The sequence below is a fragment of the Hipposideros armiger genome, unplaced genomic scaffold (genome assembly GCF_001890085.2).
Source record: "Hipposideros armiger isolate ML-2016 unplaced genomic scaffold, ASM189008v1 scaffold_43, whole genome shotgun sequence".
Classification (NCBI taxonomy): domain Eukaryota; kingdom Metazoa; phylum Chordata; class Mammalia; order Chiroptera; family Hipposideridae; genus Hipposideros; species Hipposideros armiger.
Window position 1 is genome coordinate 2,503,377 of NW_017731393.1, and position 17,614 is coordinate 2,520,990.

General features: G+C 51.5%; 1 protein-coding gene across 3 annotated transcripts; it reads right to left on the reverse strand.

Moving 5' to 3' along the window:
- Positions 1-1,419: 1,419 nt before the first annotated feature.
- On the reverse strand, positions 1,420-14,951 carry ZNF839 (zinc finger protein 839). 3 transcript variants are annotated; one of them, XM_019639407.1, is made up of 8 exons: positions 14,570-14,950; positions 9,453-10,298; positions 8,306-8,533; positions 5,739-5,831; positions 4,961-5,110; positions 3,548-3,676; positions 3,294-3,423; positions 1,420-2,458 (listed from the first exon to the last, which is right to left on the reverse strand). In XM_019639407.1, the coding sequence occupies exons 1-8, from the start codon at positions 14,870-14,872 to the stop codon at positions 1,587-1,589; spliced, it is 2,751 nt and encodes a 916-aa protein (XP_019494952.1). In that variant the 5' UTR covers positions 14,873-14,950; the 3' UTR covers positions 1,420-1,586. The 3 variants fall into 3 exon arrangements, with proteins under 3 accessions (XP_019494952.1, XP_019494954.1, XP_019494953.1); XM_019639409.1 differs by having other exon boundaries at positions 11,011-14,657; XM_019639408.1 differs by lacking the exon at positions 4,961-5,110 and having other exon boundaries at positions 14,570-14,951.
- Positions 14,952-17,614: the final 2,663 nt, after the last annotated feature.

Here is a 17,614-nt window from a genome sequence, read left to right on the forward strand (position 1 = left end):
ATGGTGCCAACTTGGGCCAGTGAAGCAACATCCTCCACAACTAGATTGAAGAACAAAACGACAGCAACTTGTCTGTTCCCCTTCCCCCAACTCCCAAGCACTGTTCCCATCCCCCCAATTCCCCAATAAAAAAAATCTTAAAAAAAAAAATCGAACTCAGAGGGCAGTAAAGAACTCCCCACTGGCCCCCTCTCCCCCTGGGGTCAGCCCCATGGCCTAGAGGACATGGGGAGGCGGGTGTGGATGGAGCTGGTGCCCTGGGAGCCTGACGGGGCTGCAGCTGCAGGGGACAGGGCGAAAGGACATTTTCTGTCATCACACTCAGGAGGAGTTAGTTATCAATGGCTGACCATGGACTAGTCACCAGCTACCATAATCAACACTGGACACGTCCTCACTGAGGCCCACACTGGCCACACTGTGGTCACTTGGGTGGTGTGAGTCCCTGATGCCTCTTCAGTCTGGCTCTCAATCCGAGTATCTCAAACGAGAAGGACTATGAACACAACAGAACATCCTTGATAAGAAGAAATTCCCACTTGTTTTCTGTGTAATAAGGGTACGTCTGTGCTATCAATGTGTCTGCATTTGGGGACCCTGCAGATGCTGCCCTGGTCTCCACGCATGGGAGCATCAGTGCTGATAGCTGCAGGGCCGCAAGCACATGTCCAGTGGATGGGTGTACGGCTGCTGTCAGAGCCTCCCGTGCTCCAGCAGCCCGGTGGGGCCAGGCTGCTTTTCACCCTTTGGTTACATTCACTCTCCATTTTCAGTAGTAGCACATACACAAAATAAGACGCGTTGGGATATTTGATAAGAGTAGTGTCCTATGAATAGAAAATAAATCCGTATTTAACAGGGCCTCGTCCCTACCACGTCAGAATTTACTCAGTTGCCTGATAGGGGTCCTCAAATGACTGGAGCTCCTAGCTTTTATGCCTCACGTTCCTCATTCATAAAATGCAAGTAGAGACGCCTTTCCTTCCTACTTCCCAATAAAATGCTGCCCAGAATGGCTAGCTTATTTGTTTTTTTGTGTGTTTTTTAGCTGAGCCATCCTGCCACCTGTTGGCAGCTCAGCTCAGGCTGGGAATCGAACCGGTGACCCTGTTGCTCAGAGCTCGCACTCTTGAGCGAGCTCTTAACCAACTGAGCCCCTCGGCCAGCCCTTTTATTTGTTTACTGAACCCAGAGGAAGCTTCTGGTATGGACCATGTCGGGTGAAAAAGCAGCATATCACTGAGGAGGAAGGTGACAGGTGTTTGGGTCCAGGAAGCAAGGCAGACAGTTGGGTAATAACGGTCCTGACTGCAGCAGCTGCCTACAGCTTCTGAGAGGCAGGCGGACGGGAGGAATTCACTCCCAGGTCACAGCTGCCACTAGCCAATGAGAAGGTAGAGACAAAGGTAGACAGTGGGGTAGAAAAACATTATTCTGTATAAATAAGATGTTTATTTGTGTCAGTGTTCACATTAGAAAAATACACATACAGGACTTGAATTAGACCTTTTTTGGATAAAATACGTACAAATCCAGGGCTGCGGCTCTGAGTCTGTTTTACAGTGAGGGCTCTGCCTCCACGGTTCCTAGAGGGGCCCTTCCAGTGGGTCCGTGTGCAGGGCAGGCCCTGCTGCATCGGTCAGTGTGACAATGTCCTCCCCAGACACTATGGAACCCGGATGGGACAAGATCAGCCCGTCAGAAGTCTGAATAAATATCTGCTCCTGTCCTTGGGACAACAACTCGTGGCACCCATTGGTAATTTCAAAAGCCATGGCTTCACCAACAGCAACGATGCCCTCCAGTCCTCTTGGGTCGGTGTGCGACCCGGGTCCGCAGGAAAGTTGGTCCAAGTCCCCCACATGGCTGCTGAGGCTCTGTTCAGCAGACAGGGCTCCGTCCCGGCCGAGCTGAGGCCCTGGCTCAGACCCGGTGCTATCGGCACAGTCCGCTGGCACAACACCCATGGGCAGGACTTTCTCCAGCGGAGGGGCTGCGACCTCCATAAGCAGGGCCTCACCAGGGCTGGGCTGCCAGCCTCCCAGCTGGTACTCTGGCATCTCGTGGAGCTTTCCAGCCTCGGCGTTTCCAGACCTGCCAGGCCGCAAGGCCGCCGCCACTCCTCCCGCGGGCATCAAGCTGCTGCCGAGACCCGGGCTCCTCGGGCTGTCCCCAGCGTTCAAGTCTGAAGCGTTTCCCTGAGCATTCTGTACGGGGAACGCTGCCCCCTGCCCCTGGGTCAGCAACCCAGGCCCTCCCAACTGAGTATGAGGACCCGGCCCACTGACAGCCTGATAGTGGGGAGCAGGGTCTGCAGCCCTGCCCCCCGCTGCTAGGTCAGCAAGTGCTTTAAGCTGCTGGCCGGCCTGTGATATGCTTGTGTGGCTCCCCGAAGCGGGCATCGTGTGGCCTTCCTCAGGACGGTGGGAGGCGTCCCCATTTACTCGGGGGTCTAAACCTACACAGTGTGGGAAAACCGGTAATCATGCGTGTGCTCTTCACTGCACTCACTGTCCACATTCATTTTCTTGCCAAAAAATAAAAACAAACTCTCCTTGCTACTTGGATTGGTAGCTTCCGGATACAGATTGAGTTCCAAGAGGAAATCCAGGCCAGCGAGGCAAAGGGGCCGGATTCCAAACAGGTGCCAGAGGGATTTCAGTGTCCTCAAGGAATAAGTCTGCCCTCCCCTATGGCAGAATTAAGTAATATTGGGTTGTTGGAAACGTCATGATGCATTTTTGCAACAAGAACATAGAAAAAATACATCATGATGTTTCCGACAACCCAATAAATTAAAAAATAGAGAATGCCTCTTTAAACTGGAGACCTTAGCATCAGGCAAGGGATCAGGTGGCCCTGATAAGATTTTAGGAAGTTTATAATTATTCTCATTATGCCCAAGTGTCTAATTGATAGGCTCTGGCCAGAGCCGGAATAAAAGCCAGAATATGTCTTGTTTTCAAAGATTACCCCTCAGCTGGCTCTTAGAGCAAGTCTCACGAAAGCCAAGCCACCGACTCAGCCAGCCCTGGCACCCGCCCTCTCTCAGGGCTGCCCACCATCTCGGGCCCTTGGGCATACCACCCACCACCAGGCAACAGCGCTTCATTTCAATACAGGACCCACGAAAACCTCAAAGACCTCCAGACTCACGGGGATCAATACGGAACAACAGAATGTGGGGAGGCTGGAACAAAGCTCTGGAGAACCAGAGGCTTCTCTTAAACGCGGCCACAGGGGAGCCCAACCCCGAAAAGCGGGCCTCTGAGGCGCGGGGCGTGACCACTTACCCTCACTGGCCGTTGGGGCACACACGGCCGCCCTCCCTGGGCCTCCGCTCTTGGCAGAAGACTCCATGGTGTCCTTGGGCAGAGATGCCCTTCGGGTCCTTTTCGCAGAGACCAGCTCCTCCTCTGCGGCCTAGAAGAGAGGACCCATCAGCTAAGACCAGGAAGAAACAGGCCAACAGGGTTGCGAGCTGCAAGCCAAAGCACAAATTCACCACCAAACAGACGGCAGCCTGGAGCCCCCACACCTGGCCTACCTCCTTCTCCCTCTTCTGCCAGCGGGCTGCCTCTTCCTCCTCCCTGCCCACCTCTCGGCTGGGGCACGCGGGCAGACTGCGACCTTTTCTCCTCAGGAATTCTCCTGTGATTCCTAGTGACTCAGCGACCTGAGAGGAGAGGGACGCTTCACTCAAAACATGTCAACACGCAGGAATCGAAGGCCTGCGTTTAAATTTATGAAGTCCCTTTGTACGGTGAGGCGCCGTCCAAACAGTGAGAAAAATGAAGATCAATGCGGAGTGGATGGAATAGCTGGTGATAAAATGGACCACTATCAGAGCCAGAGGTTCTGTGTTGGCAGTTTAGAAGACACTGAAAAGGTCTTTAAAAAAATTTAACATGTTCTTTAGCGTCACCATAAGCTTAATAATGTTACCTGACACCAAGGTAACTTCCTTGCCCCTTAGGCCTCCTGTTTTGAATTCTCATTGGTACCTTCAGAAAACTAATGCTGCCTATCCTGAAACCAGACCGCCTTTCCCAGTTGGTGGAGGGATGTGGGTTTGGGGGCCCGAGGGTCCAAGCTGGGCCCCAGTTCTCTGCTCACAGTCTGGGTGATGTTGGCAGCCACCTTGCACCTATCAGAGTCTTCGTTTCCTCCCCGTACAGCTGCCGTGAAGGGATTTGGTGACGATTAGGTAAGATTCCATATGTAAAGCGTATGTGATGTCACAGAGAACACATAGACCATGGGGTTCGGGGGGGGGGCGATGGCAGCAGATCGAGGTCAGGAGAGAGAACAGGGTCGGCAAGTTTAGCACCTACCGACCTGACAGTGTGCCCTCACAAACAGTGCAGGGACTCCGCCAGTCAGTGACATGCTCATCGGCAGGGACAGTGGGGACGAGCCCCCGAGACTCCATGCTGGACACAGTGAGGGGCCCCTGAACGACCTGACCACGCAGTACGTGCGATGCCCATCCAACAGTTTTATCCAAAAAAAGTCAAATCAGTTCAAAGCATATTTTTGTTAAGGACCCAATATAGCTAAAGGTAATTTCACAATGACAATGACATTGAAATGAGAAATTTCAACATAAACAGTAACTGTTGGTCCCCATGTAACTTATCCCCCAAAACCTACCTAATGAAAAAAACGACACACCCCACTAACCGTGGTGGTAACTGTGATTATCAGCAGTGAGGGAGAGAGGGGGTTATGAGTGTTTACAATTTTCTTTTAGCTTACCTGCATTTCTGAGTTTTCTGAAAAAAGCATTTATTACTTTTATATTAAGAGAAAAAAAAATCTGCACTTGATGAGACAAAGAGCTAAAAAAAGAAGTTGACAATGAAGAGGTCACTACAGAAATAAACATTCTCCGTTTTAGTGGCCACCCTTCCTTTGGCTCCCTCTACGAGCAAAACTCTTTTCCCCGTGAGACTGTTACCTCATTACTGTTTATTTCCAGGGCCTCCTGAGAACACGGGCCAGAACTACGGAGGTAATCTTGGCACATTTTCTTAACCATTTTATGCAACTCTTCAAATTCCTTGTACACGGCTGGGAAAAAAGGCTTTGCTAGATGACCTTTTTCAACCTTAGTGAAGATAAAGATGACAAAAATGTTTGAACCCGAGGCGGTGAGATGGAAAATACAGAAGGAAATTTAAAGGCGGGGAGGAAGGATACAAGAGCCTCGAGCCCTCAGCGGCCTGTCATGGCGGGCGTTTCCTTCACTCCCCAGTGAGATCCGAGTGTGTGACCAGCACTGTGCTGGGCAGGGGACACCAGAACGGACCTGGGGAGAAGCGGCCACCAGAGGACCTGCAGGGGAGCAGGACGGGCCCTCAGGCAGAAAGGCCCTGAGGATGGGGCATGTTCTGGGGCCTGCAGGTGGGAGGGGGGCCAGGCCTGCACTGCCCTGGACAGTCGTGTTGCCTCCCGGAAGTGTGGGCGCAGGCGGCCTAGGCTGTGCTGTCAGAGGTGGGGGGTGGGGGGAGGGTGGCACTGGTGGGTGCCCAGCAAAAGGGCGACAAGGGCCATGCTGGCCCAGGTCTGTCAGACCCCATGCCAGGCATCTGGCGGGACCAGCAGGCTCCCTCCCTTCAGCTCTGTCCTGGGGGGTGGGGGTGGGGGGGGTGGCGGGAATGATTCCAACAGGCCTGGCTCTTCCTGGGTAGCTTCTAATCACCCCTAACTCATTCAGGAACGCTAAGAAGACTCACCTTTGTCAGAAGAAACTCATACACGGTCACAACCTGAGCCAGCTGAGGCAGAGCCAATTCCACGAGCTCCTCCCGGTCACACTGGTGGAGACACTACCAGAAGAAAGCATTTGACATCTTTGAAAGCCCGCAAGAATTTCCTAGTCACCAACAAGTTAGTGTAACCAAGAACATAAAAGAAAGTTCCCCCAGGCCGGACAAGTGGCTCAGTTGGTTAAGAGCTCGCTCAAGAGTTTGAGCTCTGAGCAACAGCGGTTCGAGTCCAGCCTGAGCTGAGCAGCCGCTGAGCTGCCAACAGGTAGCAGGATGGCTCAGCTAAAAAAAAAAAAAAAAAAAAAAAGAAAGTTCCCCCAAATCTTAGTGATTAAGCCACTCTGAACTAGAAACGTCCTGCTTTATTAAATATCCCACTTGTTCACCCATTAACAGAGTCCTATGATCAATTCTGGATTCAGAGTGTGCCTCCCCTGTGGCAGCACTGAGTGCGCAGTGGGTACCAGGCCCTGAATAAGGACACAGCAATGGCGAAACACGTTCCCTGCTCTCCAGGGCTCACCAGCCAGTGCCAGAGACGAAATACAAACAAGTCCCAAGGCGGCCCACAGTCAGAACACCAGCGCCAAAGTACAGGTGGGAGAAGATGAGGACCCAGGTGACGGCAGGGCTGGGTGGGTATCGGGGAGGGACAGGTGCAGGGAGGGCACAGTCTTCAGGCCTTAGTGACCGCTGGACATGGGCAGGCGTGAGTGAAGGGGAGAGGGGAGCTACAGGTGCCTCTGGGCTCCCAGGTGAGCACCCAGGCAGACCCTTTACAAGGTAGGGGTGGGACAGGAAGCCAGCTGTGGGCTTTGCTGGGACAAGGAAGGTGGTGGGGATGTTTGAAATCGGAGCTCTGAGGCTCGGGCTAGGACAGTCAGATGTGGGAGTCAGCAGAGGGAAAATGGGGGGAGGAACCAGGAGGGTGGGTGAGCTCACCCAGGGCAGCAGTAAGGTGACAGGAAAGGTGGGCAGTCCTAGAGACAGGAAGTCTTAGGAGGCTCAGGGAGGTCAGAAGAGCCATCAGTCAGGAGCTGCAAGGGCTGAGAGGGGGTTCAGACAGCAGAAGATGGCCCGGAAAGAGTCAGAAAAGCAAAAGGAAAACCTTTCATTTGCAAGACAAAAGTGTCTAATTATGACTTACAAGAGCCCTTCAAGAAAAATGTTTCAGCCAGTTTCCAACAGTCCAAGGGGTGTGGGAGGTTAGAATGTGGGTGTCAGGTCACCACGCCTGGCCGACAGCACCCAGGGTACCTCCTCAGTTCCCTGCTTCACACTCTCGGCCACCAGGCAGTTCTGTCACCACTCATTTGGCTGGCATCTTTCCCCAAAGTGGGGGCCGTGTCTATCTTACACACACTGTGCCCTCAACACCCAGAGAGGGCCTGACGCTTGACGCGCAGTCAGTGTGTAAACGAATGCCCGTTTCTGGGGGGGTTCTCACGGAGAAGAGTCAAGAGTGGTCCTGTTCAGCTCTGTATGACGGATGTGGCACTAAATCAGCTGATAGTGTCACCATGTTAGAGTCACTGTTACACAGAGCAGACAGGCCTCACAGATCTCAGATGCCCCATCGCATGCTCCTACTCAGCAGGTACCCAACATTCGAGTTCTGGACCTGCCACCTACCTGTGGGGTGACCGTGTACAAGTCATTAGCCTGAGTTTCACGTTCTTCGTCCATTAAGTCAATAATTATGGAATCAGGGAAATGAGGTGCACCTGGAACTCGGCACGAGGCTTGGGTCAGTGTGGCCGAGTGTTCAATAGACGTTAATTTGTGAACCCCTCAGCTCCTGAAAACTAGTCACCCAGATTAACCAACAAGCTCCGGGGAGAAAAGCTAATTCACCTGGGTTTGAACTTCCTGCTAGAACATGTAACCTCACGGGTCTTTCTAGGAAACCCATGCCCTCTCTGAAACCACTTCTTCCTGTGGTGTGCCAGAGTTTGAAGGCCCGGGACACTGACAGCCACTCTCTCTCTCTGGGGCCAGCTGTCTCACTTATCTCACACTGTCTCTTGCTATTTTTCACTTGTTTTCTTGAAGATATACATCTGGCCATTACCAGGCACAGAAATACATCCTAGCCAAAGACAATCTGAGTAAGCTCAGGGTTCCACTTTTCCAAGTCAATTCAACTAAATTCAATAAACTTATTGATACTTTCAAAGGGCTGGAATGGAGGTTCCAGGGTTCAAAACTTGAAACATGTTTCTATACCTTGAAACTTTTTACAAAAAAAACCCAACAAAAAACCCATTTCTGTTGTTATCTAGATGGCTTCCATGAAAACACAGGTCACCATTATTCCATAAAGGCAAGCGGCTCTGGGCATTTCAAACAGGTAAACCTAGGAATTATTTCAGGTAATACTATCCTTGTATTTACTGCATACATCATCTGATTCATTTCAGATGAACCGTCTAGTTGGTCTGGGTGTTTGACCTTTAAATTCAGACACCCACCAGCGAACTGCCACATACACATCGAAGAAACAGTTTCAAGAACAAGGTCTAGGGGCGACGCACCTCCTGGAGCCTGGCTCTGGTCCTCGCTGTGCTCGCGCCTGCGGCCCCCGTACCCCTGTGCAGGTCAGCAGCTCTGCTCTCCTCTAGGCCGGCCGCGCCCAGCTGTGCAGGGGCCGCGGGGCAGCCACTTCTAGGTCCTGGACGTCTCTCTGGTCCCAAAAGGGCTGAAGAACCTCCATCTGCTGGTTCAGATGCCAATGCCTCTTCATCTTCTACAGGCTGCCCATCCTAGACAGTGTTGGAAGGGGCAAAACGGGGTATTACCGCTGGTGCTCCAGGAAGCAGCCCTGTGGGCTGCTGCCCCCAATCCCAACCATTCCTGGCCTCATTGCCATGTCAGCCATCAGCCAAGAGCTCTGCGAGTGTTACACACCAGGCCTAGGAGCTGGCCACTGCGTTTCTGCCGGACTCACTCACTAAACCATGCTACACCAGACAGGGGATGCACTTTTTTTTTCTCTCTCTTACAATATGGTTGCCTTTTATTTCTTTTTTTTTTTTAAGATTTTATTGGGGAATTGGGGGAGGGAACAGCGTTAGAGAATCAGGGGAGAACAAGCAAGTTGCTGTCCTTTTGTTCTTCAGTCTAGTTGTGGAGGACATTGCTTCACTGGCCCATGTTAGTACTATGATCATTGCGCTCTTCCTGGTTAAGGCAGCCGGCTGCTGGCCATTGGACGGCCACTCATTGTGGCTCACGGCAGCTCACGCCAGCTGCCGGCTGCTCACGCTCGTTGCCGGCCACTCATGGTAGCTTACGGCAGCCCACTGCAGCCCCATTGCAGCCTCACTGCAGCCTACACCATCGCCAGCAACTCACGGCAGCCCAGCTCCAGGTCGAGCTGTTGTTCACCATCTTAGCTGTAGAGGGCGTAGCGTCATTGGCCCACGTGGGATCCGAACCAGCGGCCCTGCTGCTTAGAGCTCAAGGGGATGCACATCTGCTCACTTACCGGCAGCACTGCCGACAGTGGTGGGGTCTCAGATCCCCCAATAGGATTTTGGTTCTGCTTGAGCCTTTGCCTGAACCCCCCACCCCAAACACCATGAAAGTTAATTTGAGGATGACAGGCAGGAATAGACACTGTCATCAGATAGTAACATTACCTGTAAGCCACCCCAATGACCCAGGCCCTTCCTCACTTACAAGAGCTGGTGTGGAAAGCCGTGGGGACGTCAGGCTGAGGGTCCTGCCATCAGCACAGCCCCGGATCATACTCCCATTGGCTTTCTCAGACAGCAGCATCTCAGGGTCCAGCTGGCCGTGGCCTGGATTCAGTCTTAAGTGCCGGGCCAGCCCCCCCTTTCCTATGTACGACTTCTCACATGTCTGACACTTGAAGGTTTTGGGCCTCAGCGAGCAGCTCGATAAGTCGAAGAGCACCTGCTTTTCCTTCTGTTCTTCATCTTCTTCCACGCTCAGTTCTGAATAATCGTCGGAATCTGACGGGTGACCGTCGGCCAAATCCTCCGTTTTTATGAATTTATAATCTTTAGCCTTATACTTGGGAGGTCGAGATATCCGCCCAGAACGCGTTTTCACTTTTAAAGATTTTTTCAGTTTTTCAGTGTGGTTTGTATGCAAGTTGGAAATCAGTAAATTTGCTGAACTGGATGAAACAGATGTCAGTGCCGGCGGGTCAGAGGCTGACAAAGGGGCCAACATGGCACCCTGTCCATTCGCAGCCTGGGGGGCGGCGACTCTCTTTGCAGGGACTGGCCGGAGGGCAGGCAGCGGCCTGTGGACAAACACTGGAACGCAAGTCTGAGGTGAGCGGCGGCTCAGGAAATGCGGCTGTGGCTTGGCGCTCAGGAGCGGCTGTGCCCTGAGCAGCTGAGGCCTAGCGACACTGAGCCCCAACACGCTGGTGCATCTCCCAGGCGGCTGGCTCAGCCTGGCTGTTGTGGGCTGAACGGCAGCTAGCGGGGGCATCGGCCTTTCCTGACCTTTTGTTTCTCCAGGTGTTACCTTGACATAAATGGCTTCCAGTTGCTTAAACAGAGAAAGAGAAAAGAAGCACTATGCTTATCCATAGTTCTACAATTTTGCTCTCATCTTAAATCCACTATTGGAATTCTTTTCCTAAATCACAAAATGCATCTCGCATCCATAAAAGTCTATACAATGTATCTGTAGTGTTTATAGTGATGCCTCTTAACCTCTCTGACCAGACCACAGTAATACACTTCAAGTCACACACATAGGTTCCTGCGAAATATTTGCGTACATTAATAGTTCATGAAACCACTTACTATTCCTACATAAAAGCCTTCTGAGAGCATCTATTCTCCATCGCTTAAAAAAAATACTAGTCATAATCCACTGAATGGATTTTATGATCCACTCAGAAATATCCTTCCTCATAAAAGCTTTACCACACGTATTTACTTGGGAGTTCTTGGTGCTCTAAGTTGGACTCAATTCAGAATGTAGGCTCATTTTGTAAAGTTTTTAATGAAATTCTGGAAACCAAAAAAGCCGTAAGGAATCACGTGCCCCAGGTCCCTGCCACCGACCTTGAGACAAGCAGCATCACCAGTGCGGGCCAGACCGCGCCCCTCTTCCCACCGCACGCCCTTTCCTCTGCTGTCCTGGCCCCGCTGCTTCTCCTCCTCATGCCTTTTTTATATCACAGATGCAGTATCCCTAAAAACATCTAGTTCCATTTTGACATGTTTTTAAACTTTATATAAGTGAATATCACCTCTGGCAACTTGGTGGGGCTTTTTCCGGTTGTTGGTTTTTTGTTTTGTTTTGTTTTACTCCCTCTCTTCCTTGTGAAATTAACCGATATCGAGCACGTAGTTCTCAGGGATTCATTTTCTCTGCAGTAGGAGAACATTCTCCCGCTGATGGAGAGGTGGCCTCCAACCCTGCGCTCTTACGGTCTGCTCTGAACCTTCACGGATGTGCGTGTATACATTGCAAGTTTCTCCAGGGCACATACCTACCACTGGTTTTTAACATCTGACAGAATTTTAAATGCATGTGCTTTTTGACCCAGCAATTCTGCTTCTTAGATTCCAGAAGACACACTGGCATAGGCACAAAGATGCATGTCTAGGAGATTCAAGGCAGCACTGTGTGTAACAGCAAAGCATCACTAAAGGGAGGGCTGCCATCAGCAATGTTCCACGCGTCAGAGACAATGTTACAAGTGTCAGGAATACAGCTGTCATGGACTCAGCGGAGGGGCAGCAACAATGACAAGGTTCCTGCCTTCACAGAGCAGAAATGATGAGCATCTTTCTCCAGGGAGAGAAGAGGGACAGACATCGTCCAGATCAGACTTTGTCAACCCTGGCATGAGTGACATCTCGGACCAGCATCCTTTGTTGGGATGGCCATCCTGTGAGCTGTAGGGTGTTGAGCTGCATCTCTGCCTCTACCCAGAAGATGCCAGTAGCACCCCTATGGTGTGACAATCAAAAATGTCTCCAGACATCACTAAATGCCCCCTGCAGGACAAAGTCGCCCCCAGTTTTTTCAATAAAAATGTCAGAGCAGAATGAACACCCTCACTGAAATCAAGGTGGAGTACCTCTCTCTGTGTGCATGTTACATGCCTACTGCAACCAGCAGAGACAATTGAATAGACTGGTTTATGAAGACGTGCACAGAGCTGGTGCCAGCATCCCCGGAGTCCCCATTCCTGGACTACTGTGAATCAAATGACTAGATTCATTTTGCATATCTCTAATAATCACATTTGTTTCATTTTACTACATTACTTATTATAGAATGTTTCTCTAAGCTCTTGGGACACTACCTGATAATGACATGAAACACACACACACACACACACACACACACACACACACACACGCCCCCCACCCCCCAAACCCCATTGTTTTAGGATTACCACAGTGGCAAAACTGGTGCAAGTTTTTAACTGCTACTGAGACTAGTTTGCCATGTATTAGACTTGATACTTGGTTACATGTTCATCTCATTCAGCATGTCTCCGGTACCAGTACATAAACATAAACCATGCCCTCACCTCGCCCTTGAGGTGGGCAGGTCCCCCTGCCATGCCCCAGTCACCGGCACACCTCCTGAATCAGGGTCCCCTGCCCCAAAATCTGTACTTTTAAAAGCTCTGCTGATGACTCTGCAGGCAGACTAGGCTCCCTAAGGGATGCAGGCAGGAAACAGTCACACCACAGTGCAATGTGTGTGGTGAGAAGCAGGAGGCAGGAACAGCCCAGGGATGGTAGGCTTCCCAGAAGAGGGGAGCTCTGCGGGGTGCCTAGGGGGTGAGATGAATTTTTGCGGGTGGAAAAGGTATTCTAGGTGTAAGGAAAAACACGGGTGAGCTCATGGACGCATGAAAAAAGGCAGTGTGTCAGAGGAAGCTAGAAGTTTCTGTGGGGCAGGAACAGGATGGGGAGGGACAGAGCCAACATCTGACCTGTGGGAGAGTGTCCACATGGTCTGTGCCTTCTGATCTGCACCACCCCCAGGACACCACAGACCCTCTAAATGCACACCCCCACCTCAAAACTGCCTCTCCTCCCTCTTCCGTATTTTCAGCTCCCATCCACTAGTTTAGATGCCACCTCTTCCACAAAGTTGCTTCTGATTCCCTCAGCCAGAAACAACCTCTCCCTTTCTCTAAAATGCATTTAGTTCTTTACCTGTCTCTAGCTTTCTGACCTGGATTAGAAGTTATCTGAGTCCCGTTTTACCTCCTTGGTTGGATTATAATCTCCTTAAGGGGCAAGGTCCACAACTGGTTTGCCCCTGTGGCCTCCACCGCACAGCTGGGGCTCAGAGTATCAGCTGAATAGGCTGCACAATTACATTACCATGAAGGCAGGTAAAACTGACATCATTCCAATAAGATTAGCTGTAGAATGTGATCATGCCACCTAACTCAATCAGAGTTGGCTTTCATTTGATGGAAAAATGTCATTTTTAGACTTTTTCCTAAGTTGCCACACCCAACCCAAAAAGCTGTGGCCACATTCAACGGGCCCTGGAGTGCAGCCACATCTGGGGGACCCTGGGCAGAGTCACTCAACCTCTCTGAGCTTGTCCCTCGTCGTAAAATTCTGGTACACACTCTTTTGTGTCACTGCTGAGAACTAAGCACCCAGCACAGTGCCGGGCCCGCAGAGGCTCGGCAAGCGTCAGCCACTGTCACCCTTCTGACTCCACAGACCTGCCTGCCCGACTTATCTGGGAGGCGATTATGAGCCAGAAAGCTCATCCAATGAGCCATACCTCCTGCAAACAAGGAAATCAAAGCCCAAAGAGGTTGAGTTACCCAAGGTCACACTTCTAGGAAGTAGTTTGGGCAGAATCACACTTGCCTTCTAACTTTAGCAAGACACCGCTCCACTCTTGATGACCCACTGGGTAAAACTCTAAGCAGCCAAAATCACCCAGTCACAAAAACAATGAGGATTATTGATTCTATTCTCTACCTAATTCTTCTAGTGAAAGCGCCCCTCGGCAGCTTTGGGGTGAAAAGCATCTGTCATTTACAAATCCGGTGCTGAAAGGGGATGTGGTCTTACAGATGTGAAAGACCCTGGTCCAATTCCAACTTCCCCGGTAGCTAAGGCCACTGAGAAAGCAGGTTTGGTAGTATACAGGTTGTTTATGTGTATTTCATTCATTAAGTGTATGGCAGGCACTGTGCTGGGCACTGGGGTTACAAATCCAGGCACTACACGCAAGAGTGTGGGAAGTCCTGCATCAAATGCTACAATGTACGCAATTCTGTCCCAAGTCCAGGCGGTGGTGGCATCTGCAGCACTTCCCACCTGAAAACGACTGTGTTTCCTTTTAATGCACTCAGGTCTCAGTTCCAGTGTCAAGCCTAAGGAGTGCTCAGTCCAAAGCGGCCCCCTTGTCACTCCCATTGATTGTGTTCAAGGTTGCACGTCCAGTCAGTGCCCAGTAAGTGCGGGACGAATGGGCAGGGGCCTGAAGGGGCTGGGCGGCACGGAGGAGCCCGTGAAAGCAGAGAAGGCGTGAGGGCGTCCAGGCAGAGAGCCCAGCGTGGGCAAAGGCTCGTAGAGCGAGGGGTGCTGGAGGGAGGGGTTGACATCGCCGGGGCGGTGGCAGGTGGGGCAGGTCTGCCGTCCCTACGGAGCTTAGTGCGAGACACTGAGTTTTAACGCGGGCGAAGACCGGCCTCTCCGGCCCGGTAGCTGTAAGGCCGATGAAGTGAAGCGGGGCGCGGGCCCCGGCCTGCCCGCCGCGAGGCCTGGTCCCCCGGCCTCAGTTTCCCCACGCCCCTCCCGGCGCCTCACCTGGGGCGGCAGCAGGCGCGGCGGGCGCGGGGGCTCGGCGCCGGGGCCCCGCTGCAGGGCGGCCTGCTGAGCCGCGTCCCGCAGCCGCCGCGCCGCGTCCTGCAGCACGAAGGGTGGCGGCGGCGGCTGGGCAGGCGGCTGCGCCTTTGTCACCTGCTCCAGGACCCGCCGCAGCTGCTCAGGGCCCAGCGGGGCCACACGGGTGGCGCTGCCGCTCTGGCCGGGGAGAGCCCGGCCGCCGCCGCCGCCGCCGCCGCCGCCATCCTCGCTGCCGTCCTCAGCCTCTGGCTCCGCGTCCGCCATGGCGGCCGAGGCGGGGACTCGAACCGGGACCGTCCGACGACGGCGACTCAAATGTGCGTCACCTGGGAAAGGGGCGGCTACGAGTGCCCCGCAGGCCAATACACCTCGGAAGGCGACCGCACCTCACAGGGCAGGTCGGTGGGCGGGGTCGGAGCTGGCCCCGCCCCGCCGCCCCTTCAGCCAGGACAGACTCAGCCGGCCGAGAGATGCTTGTGAACTTATTTAACCGTCAGATGATGCCTCCTCCGGAAACTGTTCAGGGTCTCCCAGGCGGAGGTCTCCTATGTTCCAGAGCCCCTGGCCTGACATCACACTATCCAAGTATTCTCAACGTCACATTCATCAGCCACCTGATTCCTCCTCGTTCCCACTTCGATACCTTCTGATTTAATAGATCTGGGAGGGGATTCAAAGTGCGCGTTTTTTAACAAGTGTGTTCCCAACCCCCAAATTATTCCCAGGCGACCCACCCCGCCCTGCCCACTCACCCAGAAGGGGCGCACCTTGAGGGTCGAGATGACAGTTTATTCATTTAGTGCCCAGCACAGGCTCTGTGCCCAGAGTGCACGTTCAGAGAATGAATGATGAATGGTGAATATGAATGAATGAATGAATGAATGAGCGAAAGAACTAATGAATCATCTCCTTACCTGTCTTCGGTCCCCAGCTCTCCTTCAGCCCATCCTTTCCTAGTGTCCTCTCCTCTGTGCTCTCCTGGCTCTGTGTGTCCTATAGCAGCTGGTGTGTGCACCAGGCTCAGCTTCCCTCCCCAAGGAGGGCAGTCAGGCCATTGGTCAACAAACTTAGTAAATGTCTGTTGGGTGTCCTGCCCTCCATATACCAGTTTAGGCAGGAAGAAGTTGGAAACAGAAATTTGCAGTATAATATGATGAGTGCCATGAAGCCCTTAAGTGGGGAGGCTGGGGTCTAGGTTGGCTTCTGAGGTTCTGGAAGACTTTCTGATCATTTTCTCTCCACAGGACCATCACCATCATCACCATCGTCATCAATACTCACTATGTTCCCACAAATGCTCTAAATTCGTTAGGAGCCTCACTGAGGATTGGCCAGGGGGGAGATCAGATTTGTGGAATTTGTTTCAGTTGCTTAGTCCTTTCGTTTTTCTTTTTTTGTTAAACTTTTACAAGGAAGTCCTTCCCATCCTTCCATCCTCAGATGTCAGAAAGGTTCCTCCTGACCCCTAAGCCAAGAACTTCCCCCTTCATATAGAACATGGTACCCCATTTTATCTTTTCAAAACTGTCAGGGGGGAAAAATTTTCCCTCTACCCATTTAGGTTTGGTTTGGGGTGGCAAATTAAACTAACAAAAGACAGGTTAACAAGAGAAAGACAAAATTTAGTCATGTATTTTTATTAATATACCTACAAAAATTCACAGAAAAATGTGACTCAAAAGAGGCAGTAAGAATGTAGGACTTGTACGTTATCTTAAAAGGGGAAGAGACGGAGGGAAGGGCACTTACAGGAACACATGACTTTTAGGAAAGGTAAGTAGGCCTTACCTAGAGTAGATGGGCAATAAGATAGTTCTGTGACAATGCCTGTTGAGGTGTGCTGCCAACTTCTCTCCAGTGACAAGGGTTATGACAATTGGATTCTTCTGAGTTCTTTTGGAAGGCTCTGCTTTTAGACAGAGAAGACTGTTCAGGAACTCAAATGCCTCCTGCTCGAAATATTTTTTTATGCCACAGAAGCATATTCCTGACCCCATCAAAGCCTTGTTCAGGAAAGTGCACTCTGCCGGCAGCACTCTCGGATGCCTCCTCCTCTGCTGGGTCCCTGAATCTAACAAGGAGCCTGAGGCAGACATCCCAAGTGTGACAGACAGCATGTGTGCAGGAGTCTGTTGTAGGTTTGTGCAGCCCCGGGTTCTCCTTCTCGCTGCTCATAATAACAACGGTCCCATCACTGGCATTGAGGGAGCACCTTTACCATACACTGAGTACTTGCTCGGACTTTACAGCGGTGATCTATAGACTTGAGCTGCAATTTATTTAAGAGTTTAAAACGCGTTTGAGAAAAGAATGAACGACTTAGTAGATGTTCTCACTGGAGATTTTTCAAAGATGGCAGAGGCCCTGCTGTATCCTGATATAAAATGGCATTGACCCTGAACACGCCTAACCACATCTTCAGACTTGAACCATGAGTGAAAAATTCACCCAGCTGCCGTACGGCTGCAAACTGCAGAACCAAGAGGAAGAAATGTGAAGCCTGAGATCTGTCTGAAAAGCAAAAAAAAAAAAAGAAAAAGAAAAGAAAAATAAAAAAATAGCAAGAGGTTTCCAGGTGCTTCCACAACTAGAATGCCATTTGTGTCTCTCACTTACTGTGTTGCTCCGGGTCTAGAAGATGCCCAGCACTCAGAAGTCTCTCCATAAACATTTGTTGCATGAATTAATTCCAAGTCTGGATTTTCAACTCTAAGAACGCCATAGAACCGGGGTCTCCGCAGAAGGCCCTCAGAAGCTCTACATTAGAAAGTAACTGGCCGGCGACTGGTCTGCCTCGCCTGGGAGGAGCGCGGTGATGGTGCCAACTTGGGCCAGTGAAGCGGCGTCCTCCACAACTAGACTGAAGAACAAAACCACAGCAACTTGTCTGTTCCCCTTCCCCCGATTCCCCAGCGCTGTTCCCATCCCCCCAATTCCCCAATAAAACTCTTTATAAAAGAAAGAAAGAAAGAAAGAAAGAAAGAAAGAAAGAAAGAAAGAAAGAAA

Coding starts and splice junctions, on each gene's coding strand:
- ZNF839 (XM_019639407.1), bottom strand. CDS start 14,872: ATGGCGGACGCGGAGCCAGAGGCTGAGGACGGCAGCGAGGATGGCGGC. Junction 8,534..9,452: donor GGCTTTCCACACCAGCTCTT/GTAAGTGAGGAA, acceptor AACACTGTCTAG/GATGGGCAGCCTGTAGAAGA. Junction 3,424..3,547: donor GGCAGAAGAGGGAGAAGGAG/GTAGGCCAGGTG, acceptor CCTCTCTTCTAG/GCCGCAGAGGAGGAGCTGGT.